At 38.9% G+C, this 24,550-nt stretch overlaps 1 protein-coding gene across 2 annotated transcripts in view; it reads left to right on the forward strand.

Annotated features, from left to right (window-relative positions):
• Nucleotides 1–24,550, forward strand: part of ctnna1 (catenin (cadherin-associated protein), alpha 1) — a 76,160-nt gene that overhangs the window by 37,524 nt on the left and 14,086 nt on the right. For both annotated transcript variants that reach the window (XM_035669029.1, XM_035669027.1), the window contains exons 8-15: nucleotides 1,453–1,533; nucleotides 1,822–1,974; nucleotides 8,931–9,023; nucleotides 10,735–10,891; nucleotides 11,690–11,890; nucleotides 14,134–14,285; nucleotides 17,908–18,018; nucleotides 20,333–20,514. In XM_035669029.1, coding sequence (XP_035524922.1) covers nucleotides 1,453–1,533; nucleotides 1,822–1,974; nucleotides 8,931–9,023; nucleotides 10,735–10,891; nucleotides 11,690–11,890; nucleotides 14,134–14,285; nucleotides 17,908–18,018; nucleotides 20,333–20,514 — 1,130 coding nt within the window. The remainder of the gene's footprint in view (nucleotides 1–1,452; nucleotides 1,534–1,821; nucleotides 1,975–8,930; nucleotides 9,024–10,734; nucleotides 10,892–11,689; nucleotides 11,891–14,133; nucleotides 14,286–17,907; nucleotides 18,019–20,332; nucleotides 20,515–24,550) is intronic.

The following is a 24,550-nucleotide window of genomic DNA, read 5'->3' on the forward strand; positions in this document are numbered from 1 at the left end:
ATCCCAGGTTGCCTTTAAATGGTTTACTGTAATATATTGTATTGTGTTCTGTATGATACCCATGAAGAGAAATGTGGTGAAAGGAAGGTTTGGACAGGATTTGGATAGCCCCTCCTGATCCCTGCATTAATAAAAATTTGGATTTCAATGCAGTTTGCTACTGTAGCACTTAAGAGGGTGTGGTGCCCATGAATTATAGCACTGATATAGATGCAAATCAGCTGTTTTTTAACCCAAAGCAGCAGTTCATTTTATTGATGCACGCTTTCAGTTTGTTTATGTTATTAATTGAAATTGTTGGCCCACTGTTTGTTTGTGTGCTTCATGATTCACTTGCAGTGCTATGTTAGGAAATGGTTCCAATGTTTTAAGAGAGGGCAGTGGGTCGCTTTTGACAGCTGGTCTACCCAGAGCACAATGGTTTACGATAAATAAAAGGATCAGAAATGGATCTGGCTGGATATCTATAACACCAGCTGCACTCAAATTTGAAGATCACTTTCACTCTTGCTAGAATGTGTTACATCTAAATGAATAGATGAATGAATAATAGTCATATTTACATAATCTATAGATAAAAGCAGCCGTACCTCACTTTCTTGTCTTCAGAACAACACGCCCCCTTTTGGGTAAAACAGGCGCTGTAAAAGTGCCTAGTGGTACTATGCCTAGAATCTGCTGCGTCGGATTTTGCACATCAAACAATTCAAAAAGCCATTTTATGATGTTCTTTACTTTTTTAATCAACGAAGCAAAAGAAAAAGATATGGTGCTTTAGGCAATCCACAAAGGAAAATGGTAAACTGTGGAGCCAAGAGAGTCAATATGTATCTGTCTGTGAACAACATTTCATCACAGGTTAATTAAAGATGTTACGGAGTAAATGACGTGTGGCGATTGTAACTGTAGATTGAAGAGAATCAGTAAAGAGGCTTAGTGATGGTGTTAAATTTTTACTGTGAAAAAATATGAACCATAAAACACCCGCTTTTAGATTTAGCTTGGTTTGACAGTGTGGATCAGATGATATTTTAACCTCAATAATTCACATAAACTGAGCTGACCTACCTTCTAATAATGAACCTTGTAAGCAGCAAAAAGCAATGTAGGAAGTAAGATAAATTTGACCTCTTTTCGACTTCTGTCGGCTCGTAGATTGATTAATAAACACAAACGGTGGTTCCGCTTTGCCACAGCAATGTAATTTGTTCACAGTAACGTCACATTGGACACGAGACACGAGAAAGCAAATGCAAATGAGCTTAATAGGAAGCAAAGGAGAGAGATACATGACTGTGTCTGCAGACATACTGATTGACAGAGTTTATTCAATTCTGGTCCTTAGACTCATCAGAATGTTTGTTATGTGAGCATCCACAACAAATATGTTAAAAACAGAATTGTCACTGCACCATACTACTCACTAATTCCTCTCCCATGTTCATATTTCAGGCTGGAAGGAAGGACCGGAGTGATGCTCTGAACACAGCCATCGACAGGATGACCAAGAAGACCAGAGACCTTCGCAGACAGGTTTGTTTTTTTTCCATCTTGATTTATTTATTTTTTGCTCAGTCTCTATCTTGCACATAACTTTTGTGTTCATGTTGAGCTTTTAATGTATCAAAAGTTTTCTTTCTGTATTTTGGCTGATATAGTTGACTACCTATCCTCTATGGCTGATATCTGTCTTGACTGTAGAGGGAAGATGTATTATTACGTCGGATCAACAAGCTGTACTGAAGATGTCAGTGCATATGCACAAGTTGATGTGTTATTTTAACACCGCCTTTTCTTTTGTTTTAATTTCTTCCTTCACAGCTGCGTAAAGCTGTAATGGACCATGTCTCTGACTCTTTCCTGGAGACCAATGTTCCCCTCCTGGTCCTGATTGAAGCTGCCAAGAATGGCAACGAGAAGGAAGTCAAAGAATATGCACAGGTGTTCCGTGAGCACGCCAACAAGCTGATCGAGGTAATGTTGGATTTTGAATGCTTTCAAACTTCAAACCTGATGTGACCTAAATACAGCACATTCCCATTTTTTCTTCCTGTCTGTTATGGACATTTCAGCTTAGTTTATAGTAAAAACCAGTCTTTATCCAGTTTCTCTGTTCATTCTCTGTGGCTCTGTTCTCAGAGATTCCCTCATGATACAACTTTAGGATTACACTACAAAAACACAATCTGGGATATTTTTTTTTGCCCCAATAAAAACAAAGCCATAAACATTGAAATTATTTTTTGAAGTCGCTGTCTTTATCTTTCATTTGTTTGTGTGTGTGTGTGTGTGTGTGTGTGTGTGGTGTGTGTGTGTGTGTTTTTGTTTGTCGCTCTCTCACATACACACACATTCTAAAATCATTTTCTATACTGAAGGCAATGCTGATTCTAATCTGATGCTGTGATGTTATAGTAAGCCGACAAATAGAACATTGCTGTGGTTGTAGCAATAGATCAACTTTTTAAGCAGAACCAAAGGAGTGGAACAACCACAACTCAAGGATAAGTCAACAAGCTAACACACACATCAGCTGTACTCATTAGTAATAATGCCTGTGTCAGAGGATCATATTCTGACATTTGAAAGTGACTTCTCCCCATGGGCAGATGATCAAGAGTGTAGCTGGTTCGGTTGGTCCAGTGAAAGCAGGGCAGCCTAAGCATTCGCTGGTAAATCACTCTGCACACTGATGCTGCAGAGAGAAAATGGGACCACACTGGGGAGTAGACCCTGAAGTAGCTCCTGAAGGCTTGAGTGTCAGAAGTGGCATTAGAGCATGACATTGGTTGACTCCTTTAATGCTCCGTTACTACATCTGCTTATAACACACAAAGAAACACAATTTGTTTAAAAACAACTTGTTACGGATGAATGACAAAACATTTTGTTTAGTTGTCAGATGCAGTTGGATGTGATGAACTTGAAATGAACTTGAAGACATTAGCACCACACAACATTGCCTATTTCAAGGCAGTGTTGTGTGGTGTCCATCTAAGCGTATAGTAGATTAAGGCTTAGAAATTGTTTTTAGCTGCGAGCAACAAGTGACAAATAGAATAAACTGTCTGCAAAAAACAACATAAAGTTCTAGTTTTCACTAGTGTGTCTTTTAGCTAATATATTTTATAACCTGCCCAATCCTCATGTGTGTAAAGCGGAACTAAACTGCTAACTCAGCCTAAATCTTACTAAAATATTCATCAGCAAAATAATATTTTGTCACACATAAATTAGGAAAGGGACTGACATATCTGAGGAGCACCACTGAATAGCACATGTGCTGTGCTGTGTCATTAGAATTGACCAAACTTCTGATATTTAAATATAATACAAGCTGTTTTGCTTAGTTAAGTTGTCACTAAAGCTAGGAGAGAAAATACATTTGTAACACGCTGATTAAGAAAAACAGATATCAGATCAGATTTCAGACATTAGTGGTGTAAACACGAGTCATTGAAAACAGTAAAATCTAAATAACAGAACACAATATGGACACAGGCTTATAGAGATTATAAAAAAATCGCCCACGTCATGTTGATAGGTACGTCTTAAGCATTAGGCAAACTTGGTTAAGTCCAAATCTGCCCGGTGGCTCAATCTAGTTGTAATTACAGTGTTGTAAATAATGATAATAATTATATTTGGCAAGTGCAGTAACACACATTGTACAGCAAACTGTATACTGCAGATAGTTTAAAAACTGTACAGGAATCTCCTGTTTTATAGTTATTTGAAAGGTTGTATTTCCCTTTCTTATTGGCACTGTGTGCTTGCTATATTCATGCTTTAATGTACCCTTATGTCATACCTACTACTACATGTATATCAGGATGCTACTATGCTGCATCGTCATGCGACTAATATTGCTACTATATATGTCATGTTCCCTACTATGGTATTAGTGTACCCCAGATGAGATATTTTAATGGCATTTCAAGACCATGCACACACAAGAAAGGATATAAATGTAGACAGCTGAATTAATCTTAAGGCAGATGCTAAGTGAATTCTAGAGGTGGTGTGATTACATCCACAGGCAATGTGGAGACAGGAGCAGATGCAACCAAGCAGTCGTTCAGTTTCACTGCGTTAAACTGAGGCAATGATGGGCCTGTGTTAGTTGAGTGTAGTGATAGTCATCAGTAAATTGACTATTGATTAAAATCTGTTGAAATTGTAGGGTTTTAGTTACAAATCTCAGCTCTCCATATGTTGAGTAACTGATGAAGTTCTAATTACTTGGACATTTTTTTTTATTGTTTGTAATGAAATAAGGAGAAGGTACATACATGCCTTTCATTGTGGCAAAGATTTGCAACCCATCCAGTTGCAGTCAGTGTTTAATTTCCTGATTTCAATGCTAAAAAAGCTAAAAAATTAACCTTAGCTTTTTTAGCATTGGCTATTATCATTGCCAAAAGTACACAGTCAAGTGTTGTATAATTTTTCAGGGAAACATTCCAGTAAAGCAAGCCAACATCAGTGCAGTTGACTGAGTGAGACTGAGAAAGTGGGTATTAAACCGTACTGGAAGTTGCTCTGGAAAAGAGACCCTTCCAAACGCAATAGATGTAAATGATGCAGTTGCAATGTCTAAACTCACAAGTAACAAAACGTTTGCTTCCTTATCACATAAGCAATGAATGTGCTGTAAATGCATTATGTACCCTATTCAGAGGTAGACACAGCAAAGTGCCACCAATCTCTGACTCTGTTTGTATGACATCATGAGTTGTGCAAGTGTAGGCTGCCTCAAGGCAAATGGTGCATTAGTTCACACACATTTGTTTGAAAGAAACATTATGACTGACCCACATTCATTTGTAGGCCCTTTTAAGCAGCTCTCTGCCCTTGTTTGTCAGAACGTCATTCTTCTGAAAGCTAGTATTTATATCATTAAATGAAGCAAAATTAGAGATCTTACTTGCTACAAGGTTTCATTTACTTGAAAGTGTCAAATCCTGCTGATAGACTTTGTGCAAGCTATCAAACAACAACCTGTAATTGTAACTGTAATTCCCCTAATCTTTTTTTTTTGACGTGACAACAGTCATTGCCACCACTGGAGCCCTTTGCTCTTGGAGTTAGGCTAAAATATTCTATGGATATTTGTTGCCAAATCCGATGGTTAGGCAGTTTTCCCCATGTTATTAAGAAATTTGAAGCAGTGAAATGAATCATCTGAAGAGCAGGGAGAAACATAAACTGAACTCACTGTTATTACGTCCCGGCCATGTTCTTTATAGGTCCTGCATGCTGATGATGGTGCAGATGCAGGTCAAGACTTTAGCACTTAACAAGTTAACAGAGGAAGAATGTAGCCCAAAAAACAGCTGAATATACAGCATCTGTAATGCCTTCATCAGATCAGTCTAAATCCATTTGAATTTTTCTATTCAGGATTTTAAAAAAGTGTCCTAATGAGAAGATGAAATGGAAATATTGACAGCTGAAGAATGGAGGGAATGGAGAAATTGATTCAATTTGGCATGCACCAATCTTTGAGGCTCTCAACCAGAGGGGTGGTAGTGACATTAGATAGCGGGTTACTTTACATTATTTAGATAAGTTGATGTTTGTTTTGAGTGCATGTTCCGTTTTAATTATGAGCTTTGGAGTGAAAAGCCAGTATAAGTGATAGAGATTTACAACATGACAAGTCCAGATGAGATGCCTCCATTGAGGTGTGACCAGTGATTAGCGTAATCAGTGGTGGAAATCGCCAGAATTTACTGTGGGAACCCACTGTCAGTTTTTAAGCGTGACTTGCGTTTTTATAAATTTCCAACCTCTTTATTAAGAGAACTGCTTAAAAAGAAATGTAGCTAAATTTTCTTACTTCTGATTTTATTTAGTGCAATGATGACATCGCATATTTAGCATCCAAAATACATTGTCTTCTTTTCCCGGCCTCTCCCTCCTCCTGTCTTCTCTCCTGGCAGCTCAGGGGAAATATTTACGGTCTGGTATCTCCCCTTGTTTGGCTATATTTCCTTGAGCTTTCTGTTTGCATTTTCTTACCATTTAAAAGTCAGTTCATTAAGATAGATGCATATTATTTTGCATGAAATTTGTGAGACAGTGTGATTCATTGAACATGCTATTCTTGCATAATGTTGGAATAATCCGATAGTAGTGGTACATGTACATAACAAGCTCTTTTTGTCATCTCATCTAGTCAGATCTGCATAATATCCATCACATTATTTATCGACTCACACACAGCATTTCTTCCAAGCCAGTGTGCGCCGAATGTTAGTTAAAGAGATAGGGTGCAGTAAAAAGGGTACACCGTGATAAAGCCATAAGAATAACGTTTATAGGATTGTCCTTCGTGTGCAGTATCTGCCTAGGCAGCATAATTGAATTACTGGTCCTTACTCATTTCAAGTGATTTGACATGTTCATTGTCATTGAATGAAATGCACACTGTAGCCTGATGAATCAGTTATTTTTTATAGTTTTTTATGTGCACAGAAAGTAAGAATTAAAACTGGTGCATTTTGGTATATGTTTACAAATGCTTGGAAAACTCTGGCTCCCCTGACACTCAAAATAGAATGGTACAACATGGCAAGTGGAATAGTGTTAGTTGACTTGAGGATTGAATTTCCTAGTTTGGCTTCCCCCACCTCCTCCCGTTATGCTGAAATGGCTGTTTTCCCAGTGGTATCACGGTGTAAGTAAGAGAAAGCTTATGTGAAAGATCATGAAAGTCAAAACACAGGTCTCCCCATAAAGTGCCAATTTTCCTTTATGTACCCACTCTCTCCCCTCCTCTCGGGTTACTGAATGTTTTCCCTGTGGTCCCTGCATGTGTTTGCATAGTGATGTACAGGGCTTTTTCCAGAGAAGTTTTTAGGCACGGTGGCTCAGCCGTACGGGGGAAGAGGTGCTCACTGGCTGCATAAACGTTGACTCTATGGAGCAGTCTCTTTTTCATTCCCATCATTTCCAGTATTTGTCCATCTGAAAAAAACTCTTTAACCTTTTACTCCTCAACATCCCTAAATGTCACAAAGGACATATCTGTGTTACTGACTATTTGGCTAGCTAGTTAGCAAAGGTGTAACGTTAGCTTGTGATAGTCAGAGCTTAAAGTGTTGAATATCTATATAACTACTGTAACTAGTTAAAAAGTCATCTTAAAGAAAAAAAAATACATTGGACCAGTGGGCCTGCAGTGCACTGGCGGAAACCCTGAATGTAGGATGTGTTTATATCATGGTTTCAGTGCTTTGCCAGTGCAGTGGAATAAGTGCTTCTCATCAGCAAAATTGCTCAGGAATTTTAAGGTGGGGGTGGGTTATCTTCTTGTAGACTTGACACTGAGGAGGAGAGGATCTTTCACACTCTGCCACTCTTGCAGCCGGTGAAGCATTCCAACACCATTGCTTTAATGGATTTTATTTTTTTTTAATACAACCTGAGTCATATTTTCATAGATTTGCTTCACATTTCTATGCTTCTATAATACCATTTCATCACCCAGCTTAAATCTTAAGATCCCAGAACACAGTAGAGATCATTATGGCAAACATTAGCAACACAGACTGAAAATAAACCTGTTTTCCTTTCTTGTTTTGAAGACAAAATAATTGGCAATATTACATTTAATAACCAAGTTGTCCAATATAAAAATGTTTTTGATTTTCATATGCAACCTTCTGCTTTGGCTTTGTTCAGTCTGACTTACAAAGTTCAGCTCAGCCTTCCAAGTGTGTAGAAGAATCTATGGTGGCCACAAAAAAACCTGTCTAGAGCCAATGTTTGGTTTGTCTGTTCTGGGCTTCTGTAGAAACATGACTGCATGGAAGAGATAAAAATGTGTCACTCTAACATAGCAATTTATAATATATTCCATTTCTGCCAGTAGATCATCCAAAATGTTACACATTGGACCTTTAAATGCAGTTTATGATCAGAATTGACAGTTGTGTTGCACTCGATCTTAGATATTATGGTAAAACTGGGGTTTGTTTACCATGTATGTGATAGTGTCACTGCTTATATTGCTGTGTGACCCAGATCTCAGTAGTTGAAGTAGTGGGTAAAATGTAACGGATTGATGATGGCTCAAACTGGGGGGGGGAGACAAAAAACCTCAGTCTTTGTTGCTACAGTGCAATCAGAGTTGTCTTTGTAATTGATTATGTTTCAGCACATTTTCTATCCATTGGATAATCCTGCTTTGGCACAGTTCCTCACATCCCAGGCATTCTGTTTCCACATTGTTGCCAGCACATAGCAACTAGCAAATGGGAATATTGAAAGTCTCTGACCTATATTTTTTTTCAAAATGAGTAGATGCATAATGTTACTCTGAAAGATGCAAAAATATTTTGAAATAATTGTGGGGGAGCTTGATTTGTTGGTCAATACAAGAAAATATACTCTCAAACCATAAATGTTGGCAGCTGCAACCAAGACTTGCTGAGCTCAGCACTCCAGTTCTCACTCGTTTTTGAAAGTGTCAGGAATATTTGCCTCTCTTATTCCGGTAGGGCAATGGCAATCTGGCAACCTTGTAAAATGTTCACTGAAAATAGCCACATCATTACCAGCTACTGCTTTTGGAGAAATAAAAAAAACAACACTTGTTTGGGAAACAAATACAAAATTTTAACTTTCTAATATCTATTCATTCAAAAGCTTTGCTTCTGTTTTCCGTCCTACTTCTCATTTTCCCTCGGTGCCATCATATTGTATCATTTTAGCAGCTTTATAAATTAATCCTTAGCAGTGGGTTTGTATTCCACAGGGGATTACTTGTATTGCAGCACTGTTCCATTTCTGATACCATAATGAACTTATCCAAGTTTAATTATGTATCTATGTATTGCTCTTTCTTTGTTTCTTTCAAAATAAGACTGTCAGAGTTTTTGTCTGTGGCTAAAAAGTAGACGTGTGTGTGCTTTGTGTTTTAGGTGGCCAACTTGGCATGCTCTATCTCCAACAATGAAGAGGGAGTGAAGCTGGTCCGCATGGCAGCATCTCAACTGGAAAGTCTCTGCCCCCAGGTATTTGGCTGTGTTCCCCCAAACATGTACCCGGCTCACTGATTGCACACCTCTTCGAGAGGTGTGACGCAGTCTTTTAATACTATTACTAGAAAGTGCCAATGAATGTTCATATGTAGTTAAGATTGCAGCTTTTGTTTTGTTTTTGATGATTTTGATATAAAGACAGGCCTTCTCACATGCAGTGAGGTATTCTATAAGCAGATTAGGACAACATCACATTTTGTACTATGTACACACCTCAGTTGGGTTGTCAAATTAATGTCATTGTCAGACTGGGCATAATGCAAATAACAGACGTGGCGTATGGGTCAATCAGTTGAACTTAAGTGCTATGGATAAATTGTAGTCTAACTGCTTCAGTGTTGTTAATTCTGCATTTGTGCCAGAAAGGTGGTGGATTGGGCACACACTGTGTGTGGGTGTTGTCTTTATTACCACAGTCTATTCATTTTAACAACATTGAAATAAAATAAAATATGGAAAATAGTCACAGACATGCTACATAAAAAGTGGCATAGTTAGTGGAATGATGTTTGGGGAAACAAACAAAAATAATAGCTAGTTGTTGTTGCCAGTACAGTGACAAGGACATAATCCCCTGCTGGTTTCCCACCTGCAAACACTGGTTTTTGTTGTTTTTTGGAACATACAACAATGCTAAAGGTAACACTACCTGGAATTGAATTCCAGGACTATGTGCCGGCAAAGTACACATTTTCCCTAGTGCAGCCTGTGTACTTCCAGATATGGAGATGTTCTGTAGAGGAATAAAAGAGTACCTGAAAAACTGACAGTGAAAATCTTTCTAAAGGCAATTTATGTTCTTATAAAGGTAAACCTACACAAAAAATGGGGTATCAAGTCAAGGATGTTCTAGCGTTCTGTTTACATGAACCAAAATTAAACCACTTTGTTAAACTGTGAATCAAGTACATTAGATAAAAACAAATGGAAAATACAAACACAAAAAGTACCGTTGAAAGAAACTATTTTCTAGATGTGGTTATTTGTACTAAGTGTTTTTGTGTTATTGATTCACTCACTTTCTGTGCCCCGACCTCATCTCTCTGACCTGTGCTGGACTCTCTGAACATTATTGGCTCTGTAATTGCATAGTCCCCACCCCCATTTCCAAAACTTCCTTCCAGCCATGTACAAAAAACTGCAGTTCCACATTGAAAGTTTAGATACATGATGTTTAATATCAACGCTGCAAATGGTTTAACCAAACTCTGTGCTTGTAATTTCGGACATACTGTTATGAATATTGTTGACAAGTTGGATAAGGAATAAGGAATAACATCAATACCTCAGGTCTTGTTGTCCTTGTGTCCACCACTGAGCCCATCGTTTCATACCCCTTACCATGCTAACTACTTGTCTCTCATTTGTACCTCTAAGCCTTGCCAGCTCTCTCCACTTTGCTGCCACTGCTCCTTTTAATCTCATCTAATGACTCCTATTCACCCTGAGCTTTGATATTCACAGATGTTTCTTCCCCCAAAACAAGCAGCTATTAGTTTTATTTCATTCAATTCTTCAAAACACTTCGTGTCTATAATCATTCCCAGGAATGAATAGGCGGCATGCTGCAGTCCCAACATTTGGGTGGGAGAGATGGGGGCTTCGCACAATCAACCTATGTTAATGTTGTGGCTGAGGGCTATGCTGTAATGGAGCTTTAATGGCTGTAATTGGATGATTACAGGTGATTAATGCGGCGTTAGCCCTTGCTGCCAAGCCCAACAGTAAGGTGGCCCAGGACAATATGGATTTGTTCAAGGAGCAATGGGAGAAGCAGGTCCGCGTCCTCACTGATGCTGTTGATGACATAACATCCATCGATGACTTCCTTTGTGTGTCTGGTGAGTGGTACTCATCTGCATGTCATAGCCATGCATGGGCAAAAGAAATTTTCGTAGTGGTTTCATACATATTCATAGTTTAATACTATTGAAATGATCATTGATGATTTGTGATGTTTTTTTTTAAATGTGCAAACAGACTGTGTACTGTTGATTAGTAGACAGGGCTTTTGGTCAGTATTAAGATAGATTTGTTCAAGCAGTTAGGACTATTCTTAAAAGGAGGTAAAATAGCCGTAAATGATCTGTGGTGTTTGTCTTTTCTGATGTGAGCCATACATATCAAGGCTGATTGGGCTCTACAGAAGAAAGTACTGAAGCATTAGCAGCACTACGTCTGAAATTGACATCCTGTCACGTGTGTTAAAGCACACAAATGGTTTGTCAGGCATAGCCTTAAATAGTTCTCGTTAAGCATTAGGCAGAGTGACTTCTCTCACCTCTAGCCAAGGACAGACTGTAATTTACACAGTGGACATTTGCATTTTACAGGCTCCCCATTAATAAGCAGTCTGAGAATTTGTCTTCAGCCCTCCCCATTCTATACTCAAGCTTCCCAGTGGCCCTCTTAATTTCAGGACTATGCAAACACACAACGAAGACTGAGAATTTCCTGACCATTTGTATTTTCTCATTATTACTCATGATGTTCAATGATTAAAGCATGCCTTGGATGAAAAAGATACTATTTTCAGTTTATCTTCTACACTAACCTCTTTGCATCCAGGCCGGCTGGTGGCATGTATTCAGTAATACAAAGTATACACTACTAACTACATCATTGTTTTATGTCTCCAGAGAACCACATCCTGGAGGATGTGAATAAGTGTGTCATCGCTCTGCAGGAGAAAGATGTTGACGGTTTGGATCGCACTGCTGGGGCTATTCGAGGCCGTGCTGCCAGAGTTGTCCATGTGGTCACTTCTGAAATGGACAATTATGAACCTGGAGTCTACACAGAGAAGGTCTTGGAGGCCACCAAGCTCCTCACTAACACAGGTACCACAGAAACATAATTATGTAATAAGAAGTAATGTTTATTTCTGCCAATAGCATTTACATACACCTGACAGTGGTTTGTGTCACAGCCAATGCCACACCCACACCTGTCTCCCCAGTTATTTCTCAGAAGTCTGCTCTTAAAAAGCTTGTTTAATGTCTTAACTGCAGATGCTGTTTCGAGTTTGAATGTTATTGGCATTTAAAAAAGAAATATATTTTTTTTAGTTTCACCCCGTCCAATTGGCTTGGAAAATGCAATTTTCTGTTTACAGCCTTCCCCATACTTGTTATGAATGCAGCATTGTAGGATGCAACCACCTCCAATTCAACTGACGCTACTAATCTGCACAGCAGGCACTCCAGAGTTGTCAGATATCCCTGAATATCTTAATCCAAGTTATATCATAGAAGTTGTTTTTGTCCATATGCTATGCTATATCATTATCAGGCAGTAAGTGCGAGCTGTGTTAGCTTGCACTACTAGCAAGCTAACAAGATGGCAGAATGATTTGTCGGTTGTCAGATTTGGAAACAGCTTGGGCCTCTCGCGGGTGGACCCATTAACAGTAAGAAAATGCAGGCTGTAGTTCAAGCAGAATTTCTGCTGTGGCTGAGAGAGGTGGTAAGTTCTGGAGACAAACTGTTTTTCTCATGTCCTATCCACAATAAAGTGATGGGTTTCATGTTAAAACTGAACAGCTCATTAATTGTAGAATTTCTGCTCTGACATGAACTTTCATCTGTGTAGGCCAGTATTTTCCTCAGAGTAAAGTTTCACATGTCATTTCATAGGTTTGAATGCTTTTTTTTTTTTTTTTTGACTGAAAGTTCCTTTTATTTCTCATTAATTTAAAGATAAAAGCAACTGGGAAATTTATGTTAATGTGCTAATGTACTATATTTGACAACACACTTGAAGAATAAAAAGAGCAATCTTTCTTTTAATTAGGTGGCTGAATAGTTACAAAACATTGAATGCAGTGAAAAAAAGCACAATGTCTCTACATCAGCACGTATTAAACTTTATGCATGATGCTCTCTGTATATTGTGATGGTTTGGTAGTAGGCTTGTGGCACTGAGAAAAAAGGTGTGACCGAACCCCTAGAGTTCATTAGCTGTACATTAGACACTAATGACAATGCATTGTTGCTGCTTTTTGTCTTTTTAATGTGAAAAGATTACATAGACTAATCAGTAATAGGTTAGGAGACGAGATTGCAGTGAGTGTAACACAATACTACCAGATTTTCAATTTTCTTTTTGAACATCATTTTCATACAGAAGCCTGCAGGTTATAAATGGTCTGTAAGCACAAAACCAAATCCTCTTTTTTTTTCTCTCTTTTGCTCCTTCTGCTCTCTGCCTCCACATCTGCATCCTGCCTCTCCCATGAAGGCCTAGCTGAATCCTTAATACTGAATTTGAAATATTATTAAAGCAGATGTGGTGCAGAGCCCTCTGGAGCAGTTTTTTGTATCATCAGTGGGGCACAATACATGCCCGCAGGGACTGCTTTGTGAAACCTTCTAGTGGAAAACTGTTATGCTAAGTCTGGGATCTATTCTCTTCAGCATTATGTTCCCTATTTCCCATTCAACCATAGAACGCACTACAATGAGTAACTAGACCAACAGTGCAAAATTCCATCTTTCAAAGTTGAATGTACTTTTTAATGAATCATTCAGAGGTGACTATCTTCACTGGCACAGTAAGATGTTGTTGTTTTTCCCCCAACAGAACAGAATTAGACCCATACTAATATCTTTGAGAGGATCATTAATAATAATCTCAAATATAATTTCCTCAGTCAACAGACTGTGTTGATGCTTTATGTCAAGTAGCTTTTGATAACCTGCAATCTCAGGAGGAATGTCTTTCACACATGCACTGCTACCCAAGATGGATAGATGTGGAATAATAAGGAAGCTAGTAAGGCACACTGCTCTGGTAAAATCTCACCTTAGTGCTTTCACAGTGAACTCAGTGGCTCTGTGTTGGAGATGATGGCTGAACAGTTTTACAACGTGTAGTTCTGTTTATGTACTTTATTTAAAAAATATTAATGTGGTAAAATAACACATACCAACTCAAGGTATGAGTTTGTTGTCTGTTATTTTACGCTGTGCTAACTTCTGTACCTTCTTTCTCTTTGTGGTTTTTGGAGTGAATCTTCATCAATATCAATATTGTTTTTTCTTGTTTTCTTTTTCCTTCCTACCCTTCATCTCGCCTTCTCCAGTCATGCCACGGTTCACAGAGCAAGTGGAGTCTGCAGTAGAGGCCTTGAGTGCTAACCCCTCACTACCTGTGGATGAGAATGAGTTCATTGACGCATCCCGTCTGGTATATGATGGCATTCGCGACATTCGCAAGGCTGTCCTCATGATCAGAGTAAGTCACGCTGTTTTTTGTACCTCTGCAACATGATATTTGATTTTCACCCTGCCATGAGCTTAAAACAAATATTTCTTATCTTAAATGACAGCACGTTCTTTTCCCTGTTCTGTATTAAATCTGGACAGTGTGAGTTACATTTTCTACCTTTTCCTTCCTAGAGCATGGGTCGAGTTGAAACAGGAGTAAATATATTTTTTATCACTTAAATGTATTCAATTGTATAGAAAAGTTTGCCTTTGGCCACATTAAGAAGTGGTAACTCCTACACACACACACACACACACACAAACATTCATATATGGCCTGTAGTGTGTGCACCAGATGCTATTTTTAATGGTATGTGAGAAGCTGTATGTGCGTGTAGTCCAAGAAGCCAATCATTAACTTGTCTCATGCAAGAGCAGACCTAATTGACCAGACTTGCAATCTAGTGTAACAGCAGCCTTGGTTGTCAGTGGGTTAATGGCCTTTGCTTGAGTAGAACTATAACTGAGACAGATGGTAGTTGGGCACCTAATTGACTGACAATGTGCCGACAACAAAACCCACTGCAGCTGTAAAGAGAAATAGATAGTTCTTAAGGCTTTATAGTACAACTAGTTTAACTACTTAACAATGCCATTTTATTTCTTTATTTATATATATATATGTTATTTTTATTTTACCTGCTTCTGTATTTACTACATTAAATTACAATGTGCTGGTTGGTTGTATAATGCCATCTTCTATTATTTTCAACACTTTTAATGTTTTGAATTGGACTCATTAGTCTTGACAGCACAGTTGGGGCGACAGTGGTGCTCCAAAGCTGTGCCTTGGCTCCCATGAATAATGCTGCTAAGACATAGACAAAAAAGAAATGAGAGGGGGACTATTATTCAGTATTTGCATTATAATAAGCAATTGATTTAAGATGGAGGTTTTAATTAGCATTCTTTCGTTGGACTGCGAGCCAGAGAACTACATTCAATTTCCATCTGCCCCAGCTCCATTCTTGTTATCCAGATTGATTAAGCTGTTAACATTGGGCCTGTGAGGTGGGCTGAGCAGTACCTGGTGGGTGTATGTGTGTAGGTGTGCATGTGTGTAAAAAATAACAGAGGACTTATGAAATACCGTTCTTACTTATAATTAATCCCTCAGATTTTTTCTGCCATTCTTAACTCATCTTACAAGGAAAATTATGCAGTTCCCCATAGGTTTGCCAGGATTTTTTTGATCAGGTGTGTGAGGTAATAATCACATGTTTGGTGATTATTATTCAGCAGGAAATGGCTCAGCTGCATTTCTAACAGCATCTGTACAGCAGTCTCCTTTAAAGGTCCAGTGTGTAACATTTAGGAGGATCTATTAGCAGAAATGAAATACAATAGTCATAGGTATGTTTTCATTAGTGTCTAATTCCCTAAAAATAAGAATTGTTTATTTTTTTATTTATTACCCTAGAATAAGGTGTTATTTTCTACAGAAATAGCAAGTCCTCTTCCACAGAGGTGGCAATGTTGAACCGTCATGTTTGTACAGTAGCCCAGAACAAACAAACCAAACGCAAGTTTACACAAGTTTCTCCTAAGGAAGCCTGAGCTGTATTCAAACAATCACAATCTGCAACTTCACTGTTAGATATCACTGAATCTTACACTGGTCCTTTAAACCTACTTTTAATTGCTGTTGTTTCTAATGAGATTAGACAAGTGTATCAAAAACATTAATTTCTATCTTTGCTTGGCTGAATTGCCCTTCAGTGGCACAGTTTACACCTGAAACTACGCATGTTCAGCTCTGAGTCAGATCAGCTGAGTTGAGCACTGTAAGACAACTTCTCTAGAGGGCATGTCTGTACACACACACGCGCGCTCTCCAGCCATCTTTCTATAAACCTTCACATGCACGCGCTGCACAATGGCCTACTCTTAAATCAGAACAGACAAGTGTGTGGTTGGGGCTACTTAAGATAGACAAGTCTTTAACCTCTGTAAGTGGTGCAGCCTACGTTGGCCGTCCCTTGGATATTTGACATGCGGACAGAACCCTCTCCCCACCTACACTGACATCAGTGAATATGCCTCCCAGACATCAAACTGTCTCGAAGTCAGGGAGCTGCTGACAGCGAGATACAGGGGGCAGCTGTCGTTACCTTATGATTTGTGCAGTGCACCACGGCCCAAGGTGATTTTGCTGGCTCTGTCCTTTAAAAAAAAAAAATCAGCTCTGCTCTCAGAGGCTATAAGCAGAATGTCACGAAAAGAATAACTGGGGATTTTACTTGTGGACTGCCCTGTCCATATCTACAGCGGCAGACAAAAATACTAGATGAGACTAAGACCTACTTTCTAGCATTGTCACAATACAGTAATTTCAGCTCTCTCCTTGTCTTCTGTCACACTTCTGTACCATCTGGTCATATGTGCTATATAGAGGTATACAGATGGAACTGAATATTTCAACTTTCACACATACAGTGGAGATGCTGGACATTAAACAATTAAATATTGATTAACATGTTTTGCCACAGCATGAACAATAGTATTACATTTTCATTTATTATGACAACAGTACTACATTGACAAAACCTTTTTTTAAATTTCACTGCAGGCTATTGTCACATCTCTGCAGTAGTGTCCCATTGGGTGCTCATCATGAGCTATCATTTCTGAGCCTCCCACATTCACAGGTTATCTGTTGCACAGGTCACAGCAGGTGATATCTCTGCCCCACTGAACAGCATTGTCTGGGTTGAAAGAGATGCCTATGAGTCACTACAGCTTTGTATCTGAAACCATACCCCTATTCCCTTGAGAACAAGAGCATCCCTGCATTCTGTAAAGCAGTGTAAGGTTGTTCAGAGACCTTCAGCTATTTTTAGATGTGAGGGCTCCAAATCCATTACAGAAGGGAGGTATTGAGACAGCTGGATAAGCACAAGTAGCGGCACAGGCGTGATAATGCACCTTTATCTGTCCACATCATCTTCCCTGTGCCCATATCGCCACCAAATACATTTTTATGTCACTCAGTATTGTATTTTGCCTTAAGCATGACCTGTTGAGATAGAAATTCTTTTGAATATTAATATTTTCTGATAGAATACTTGTGGCTTATTTTGCATTCAAAGCTAGGGAAGAGGTGAAGGATCAGAGATGGAGTAGCAACACTCAAGAAGAACACAACTCATGCCTCACCCGCCTTTCTACAGATAGCAGCGACAGATGGGACTGAAGCGTTTTGCTCCCAATATGTTTCATACCAGCTTGTACCTTCATTTTCCCTCTCAAAATGCACAGGCAGCACATTACACTTGATTTACAAATTCATTTAGAGTTTACAGTTTCTTGTACCAAGCTATGTGGGAGAAGACATTTATCTGATGCTGCCCTTGCTGGCAGCACCAAGACATTTCTCATAGATAGTAAGCAGGTTGGTTATTTAATAGTGCTCAAAAGGCTGTAGTATGCCAATATTATTTTATGTCCTCCACTTACAACTAACTGCTTTTCTTACTCTTCTCTACCCTTTCTCTTGTTTCTTCTCCCCTACCCCATTCATTGGGCTGTTTTGATCTCTCCTCCCTTGCCCCATACTTGCCTCTTTTCCCCTTTCTGTTGTCCCTTTACAGACTCCAGAGGAGTTGGACGACTCTGACTTTGAGACCGAAGACTTTGATGTTCGCAGCAGGACCAGTGTGCAGACAGAGGATGACCAGCTTATTGCTGGCCAGAGTGCACGGGTAAGTTGTCAAGTTATGGCTTCTTGTAGTATTAGGCATTCCTGATTCTCTGATCTCCTGCCTTTAAAATCTTCAGTTGTTAGATAGAATCAATGGGAGATATGTGCAAAGGAAAAAACCCACTCACATATTGAGTACACACATTTATATTAATATTTTCCATGTAGGAGATTGTATTCACTAGTGCCCCACAGAAAAGAACAGAGGCGTGCTTGAAGACGGTTGAATATTGACTTTACAAGCTTGTGTTATATCAGTTAATGAGTTGAATATTGCCATCCAACTTGAGTTAATTCATGTGGCATGTTTAACAGTGCATTAGAAGAAAGTGCTATCACTTGCCTGGTATGTACAATGAAACATATTTTAGAATACTAGTCAGAAGAGCAATTCCATATCTCATTTATCATGGCTGTAGTTATAGAAAATAGAAGTACATGTTGTATTATTAATTTGTAACGATACAGATTTATTTATGGTCCTTTGTAACGGTATGCTCATGTGAATGTTGTTCGAGCCACTGTTGTTCTTCCAAATATTCCACCCCCATACTTGCTGTTAATTGGTTACGCACAGTTGGCTTGGCGCCACCATAACAAATGTGATCCAAGTATTTGTAGAAAGTTTCTCCTCATACCATTATTGGTTACAGCTGGTTCTCATTTGTTGTGTTAAATAGTTATTACCAACAAATATAAAATAAAATGCATGTTGAGGTCGAGTCTAAAGAAGATTTAGGTGTAGTATGCTTCACCTTTTATCCATGACATCGTTTTTTGTTTTTTTTGGCCCCATCTGAATTGGTGTTGGTGGTTGAATTTTCAGGTTAGACTTCCCAAACTCCCGATAGGCTACCTGAAAAGACTCATAGCAAATAATACACCTGCTATCACTCACAAGAGCTTACATTGCTGCTCTGTATTTCCTTCTGTCTGTAGTTGTTATACGCTATACAATAGTCAACTTGATAAGCCAGTATTACAATTGTTTCTGTGTTATTATCAGCCCTCCTACTAAACAGCTTTTCTCTGTTTTAAGCCAACACCTAATAGTAACTTGAGAGGCTAACTGCATTAATGTTTTAAAGAATACAGGGTAATAAATTAATCAAAAACCCCTAATGGCAGAGTGATCCATCAGTACTTTTCCACGCTGTTTGTTTAATTCCCTAAAGATTATTTCACTATTTTGTTGGAGCTTCTCAGCTTTGCACTGCCCTAAACAGCTTTGTTCAAGCTTAGGTGACTCTAGAGAGAGAGTCCTATTTACCAGTAATGGAATGAACGCTCTTGCGATGATATTCGATTTCCTGCTCTTAAGTGTCTGCCCACTTCAGCCTGACAAGCTCATTCATTGAATGTCTGATTGCCCGTTTGGAAGCTGCCCTTTAACCGTCCAGCATAAGAGGATGGATAGAAATGCTGCTAAACACATTTGCACATGATATTAAGTACCGCTAAACAAATGCCCTTATATTGATCTTTGGTGGTTAGAGGCATAGAGTTCAGTAAATGTATATTTTTTCCAGAAGATGGCACATAATATTATTTGGCGGCTGTGAACCCGGTCCCCATGTGAAATCTGTCCTTGAGCACTGGTGTTGATGACATTTATTTACAGAAAAGACATACCAAATCATAAAGCCATTTTCAGTCTTACGACTTCAGGCCAACATTGCTATTATGCATTTTGATGATGCAGCAATAAGAGTTAAAAAAAAAGTGTTAATGAATGTGGCGGCACCGGGGTGTCCCGGTAGCTTACCTGGTAGAGGTGACTTTGCATTTACCAACGCTGAGTCCTTGCTGCAGTGGCCATGGGTTTGACTCCAACCTGTGGCCCTTTGCTGCAAGTTATCCTCTCTTTCTCCCCCCTTTCCCATCACTCTTCACCTATTGATTTAAAGGCAATCAAAGCAATAAAAAAGAAAGAGGTATTAAGTGAACCTTGATACAATATAATGCAGTTCAGTACAACACCACCACTAACTACAACCTCAGTAGTAAACATATAGTTGAATTAACACCTCTCTAAAGAAAGAATTTGTGCAAAGCTGTGGTAATAAAGCGACCAGGTAGTACGGCTATCACATCACAAGAATGCATAAAAGAAGTTAAACTTGGGTCACAGTAGTGTAGTGCATCATAGTACCACAGTGGTTCTGTGCTTTGATGTCAAGCAGCACCATGGTACTTCCTGGAAACCATAGAGGATGTTGTAAAACAAAATGCCCTAGAGACAGAAATGGCCTCAGTAACAGTATGTTGAGGTCTGATGTTCTAACCCTCTACGCTTTCCATAAATCCTCCTTCAGGCTATCATGGCCCAGTTGCCCCAGGAGCAGAAGGCGAAGATTGCAGAACAGGTGGCTAGCTTCCAGGAAGAGAAGAGCAAGCTGGATGCTGAGGTATCCAAGTGGGATGACAGCGGCAATGACATCATTGTGTTGGCTAAGCAGATGTGCATGATCATGATGGAGATGACAGACTTCACCAGGTGAGTTTGCACAACAGCTTAGCTCACACACAGCCATTTTTGTCCCCTAGCAAATTATTGGCCATTTTGTAATTGTTGATATTTTTTGACCACAGACATCTGAATGAGTGGTTTGTAGTATGACTGGCCATTTTAAGTTTATAGTCTGTGTATTTGTCTTTGATTCTTTGCTTGAATTGTACAAACATTGAAATATTATGATGGCAAAGTGTCTCAGAGACAGAATGCATGTTTAAGTTAAGCCAAATACAATTACCCAATAAGCCTACATTTGTTTCCCAACATTTGCTTATATCTGCACAATACTATTCACCCAGTTTAACACTAGTGTTCATGCATCAACGCTCTTCATTTTCCTTAAGCAGCACTGTAGGTAGGATTTTCTTCTTGATTATTTTTCATCCTGCTCTAATCTTAATATGCACAACCATAAGCACTGTGTCAAATCTCGCTCTCTCTGGAACACGAATAAAGCTGGGTGTGCACCGTAAATCTTAAATGGACAGTCTCACTCAGCAGAGCTGCTACAGGGTGGTCATATTCACCCCTGTCAGTGGTTTGTTGAGACAATAAAGATGGTAGAGAAATGATTGTGGGGGGCGGGGGGCATCTTTGCAGTAAATATGGCTTCAAAATATGCCACTACTAAAAACTGTACGCATGTCTGAAAGTTTCTGTGGTTACAAGCAGGTTATTCTTACTGAAAACTTCCAAACTTGGTTCATGCTTAAGTATGTCAGTATGACAACAGAAAAGCTTGTTGTTACTACATGGCACATGTAGCCATTGTAGCAAACTACTTGAGAGAGATGAAACATGTATTTGAATTTAATCAGTGAGGTTTTATAACATCACTGATCCAATGTAAATAAAGGATTGGAAACAGATAAAACAGAAACCTATTTGTCACTCCCCTCCACTCGAGCCAATGCGCTGGGCCCCTTCCCTTTCAGAAAGATTTCCTCCCAACCTGGAGCTGGTCGGACCAATCACAACTGTTAATCTAATACGGAGGCAGGTTAGATACAATGACTTTACAGAGGACCGTGACGATATTGATTGTTGAAGCATTTTCATAAATAACCAAGATGGCTGTCGCAGATATGTAACTGTTTCGCATCAGTATTAAACAAACTGGATGGTATATTTTTTTCTAAAAGAAGAACAAACAACTACACTTAAAGCATTTGTTTATCAGAAAGATGTGTTTGCAGTACTAGGATTTAGTACGTTTTTGGACTAGACCATTTTGGTCTGCGCCATTGATAATAATAACTCTTTGAATTGAAAATGAACTGAGAGCTGGATGCCTGGTGATACCAGGCTAGTTTTAATAGACAAGTATAATGAAACTTGAACCATGGCGCTTTAAGCAGTTCTCAACAAGCCAAGTTTAGGTTAGTGCACTGTATGCTTGAATACCACAATACTTCTTCAAAGTCTGTTTTATTCACCATAGTTATGCATCCTACTACCCTGTGCCACTAGCTAAGCTGCAATAAAGTGTTTTTGTTTCTTTTGGCAGCTCTTTTCCAAGGGACACGACATTGATAAGCATGATGTTAGGGGCCTTTTAAGGAAATTCATTCAGAAAAAAATTACAGTAATGGAGATTGTGTTTGGCAAAGAAACATTTTTATATTTAAATGTGAAGAGAAGCTACTGTACCCTCACTGGCAGATAATTTGAGAATCCCTGCCATATTTTGTGTGTATGATAGTGTGCGTGCATGTGTGAAGATGAAATTTGTGGCTAGGTGTGGCAATATTTATTGACACTTTGTGATTATTGTTGGACAAGATTTCTGTCTCTGTGTGATCGTCTAGCTCACACGGTGTGATTGCGTTTGTGTGTTGGTGTGTGTGTAGGATGTGAGGAGACATTCTGAGTGGCTGACTCGATTTGCGCCTGACTGTATTTGTATGACTGTGCCTTTTTAAATTTTCAAGTGAATTACTCAGAGGACATTTTGTGCCTAACTCTGAGTCACATCCGTAATGACTATGAAATGCTGCCTCTCTATCTTCATCTCCTGAATGGGTCAAAGATCCTGTCTCTTTGGCCGAAGAAGTACAATACTGGAAAGCTGTAGCAGAGTTCAAAATACTAATTTAGCCAGTAATGTGACTGAGGTTACACAGAACCCTGCAATTTTCTTTTTTTAAATAATTGCTGCCTCTTTGCATTTCTTCCATCTGTAAGTGCTGTACACACGTCAATGCAGATCCTTGCAGTTCCTGCTTCCATCTTGGAGTGCAATCAAAGTGTTTTTTTTTTTTTAAGGGGTTATGGATTACAATGACGTCTTTATGTCAGGCTCCTTCTCCAAGTTTCACAATATAAAGCTTACCCAATGAATTTAAATGGAAAAAGAAAATGTCTAATACAGGCCTACAATGACTGGCTAAGTATTACTCTTTAAATGTATTCATTTAGTTTAATTCTAAATGTTGTTTATAATTAGTTTTGTTGGACGTCTCTAATCAAAAACAACAAAGCCAAATAGGCAAAAAAGCAAACAAACACCCAAACACATAGCTCAATAGTGAATTAGTACAGCATAGTTTCACCACACTTTGAGTACTAAGATGTCCAGTTCAAACTGTCAAGCACTGAATGCTAGATGTGAATGTTTGATCAGATTTTAGCTGTTTATATCAAAGTATCCAAAAAAAAATGTATATGCCTGACAAGGCATTTTTAGTCAGAATTTGAAACCATAAAAAATCACACGCCTCTTATCCTCTGCATATTTAATTTAGGAGTTAACGGCCACCTTAAAATGTCTTGAATAACAAGATGTTTGTCATTTGGAATGCCACCTCATAGTTGAATCTTTTCGATCAAAAGGTTTTCCAAATGAAATTAATATTTAAATATTTACCATGGCTAACTGTTTGATGTCCTGAGCTCATATGCTGCATTTACATGGTTCTTCTAAATTAATGTGCACATCCAGCACAGTCTAGCATCTGGATTTGCCACTTGGAAACTTAAGATGGCAATTATTAACAATGACTATTTGTTCTGTAAATGTTTAAATCATTCATTAAATATAAAATATAGAATTCATACATCGTACATTTGTAGCTCAGGTGCCTGAACCTAAATACATTAAAAACAGTATTGTCATTGCCATTAAAAATACAAATTATAAAAGAAAGCTGTGGGAATGGCTTTTGTACCTGTGTTGTTCATAGTGCAGTTACTCAGAGAGAGTTAATTAAAAAAACAAATACCACATCTTAGTGTTGTGTAACTTTTTCTCATTTGGCACTCTGGGGCTTTGTGTAGCACTCTGTGTATGCCAGCGTGTGAACACACATGGATGTTTGTCAGGCTGGATATATCTCTTCACATTAGGCCTTGACTCTTGCATGCGGCAGTAGCACATGGAAGGTCAGTAGCTGGCTAATTCAGCCCGCGCCCAAATTATTGCCCCCTCAACCTTGAGCTGGCACAAAGCCCTGCCAAGGTTAATGCTGTATGAGGTCATTGTTCAGGACCTCTCTCCTGACCAATCTGCAGAGAGTGAGAGATTCTTGTTGACTCCTGAGTCGCTTTTGGCAGTATGGCAGCTCTCATGAATAAGGCATGTGTAGCTTGCAAACATGCAACATATTTGGGAGCCACCTATCTTAGAGCATTCTGTGCTGTGGAGTGCTCAGCCCATACATACATTACACCCATCTGGGGGCCTGCAGCTGTCACCAGACACCTTCCCCAGTACCTTCTCCATGTATAAATCCATTACGAAAATCTTACAAGGATGGCCTCTTGTCAGGACGTATCTCCATGGCTTCTGTTTCTTTTTCACTATGATTATTTGGCCATCTAGGTGGAGTTGGAGAAAGTGAGGAAGCTCCTTTTTTTCTTAGGGCTACAGCAAGGGATATTTATAAGGAGAAAAAACGTGGTTATGGAGAATTCAATGGTTCCTGTATTTATGCATTGTGATAGTTTTTATTAGGAAAAACTACAACACTATACTAGCAACACTTTATTAAACAGTCCATGCAGGCTTCCCCCCCCCCCC

The sequence above is a fragment of the Morone saxatilis genome, unplaced genomic scaffold (assembly GCF_004916995.1).
Source record: "Morone saxatilis isolate NCDOM2014 unplaced genomic scaffold, NCSU_SB_2.0 Contig22, whole genome shotgun sequence".
NCBI classification, from domain to species: Eukaryota; Metazoa; Chordata; class Actinopteri; family Moronidae; genus Morone; species Morone saxatilis.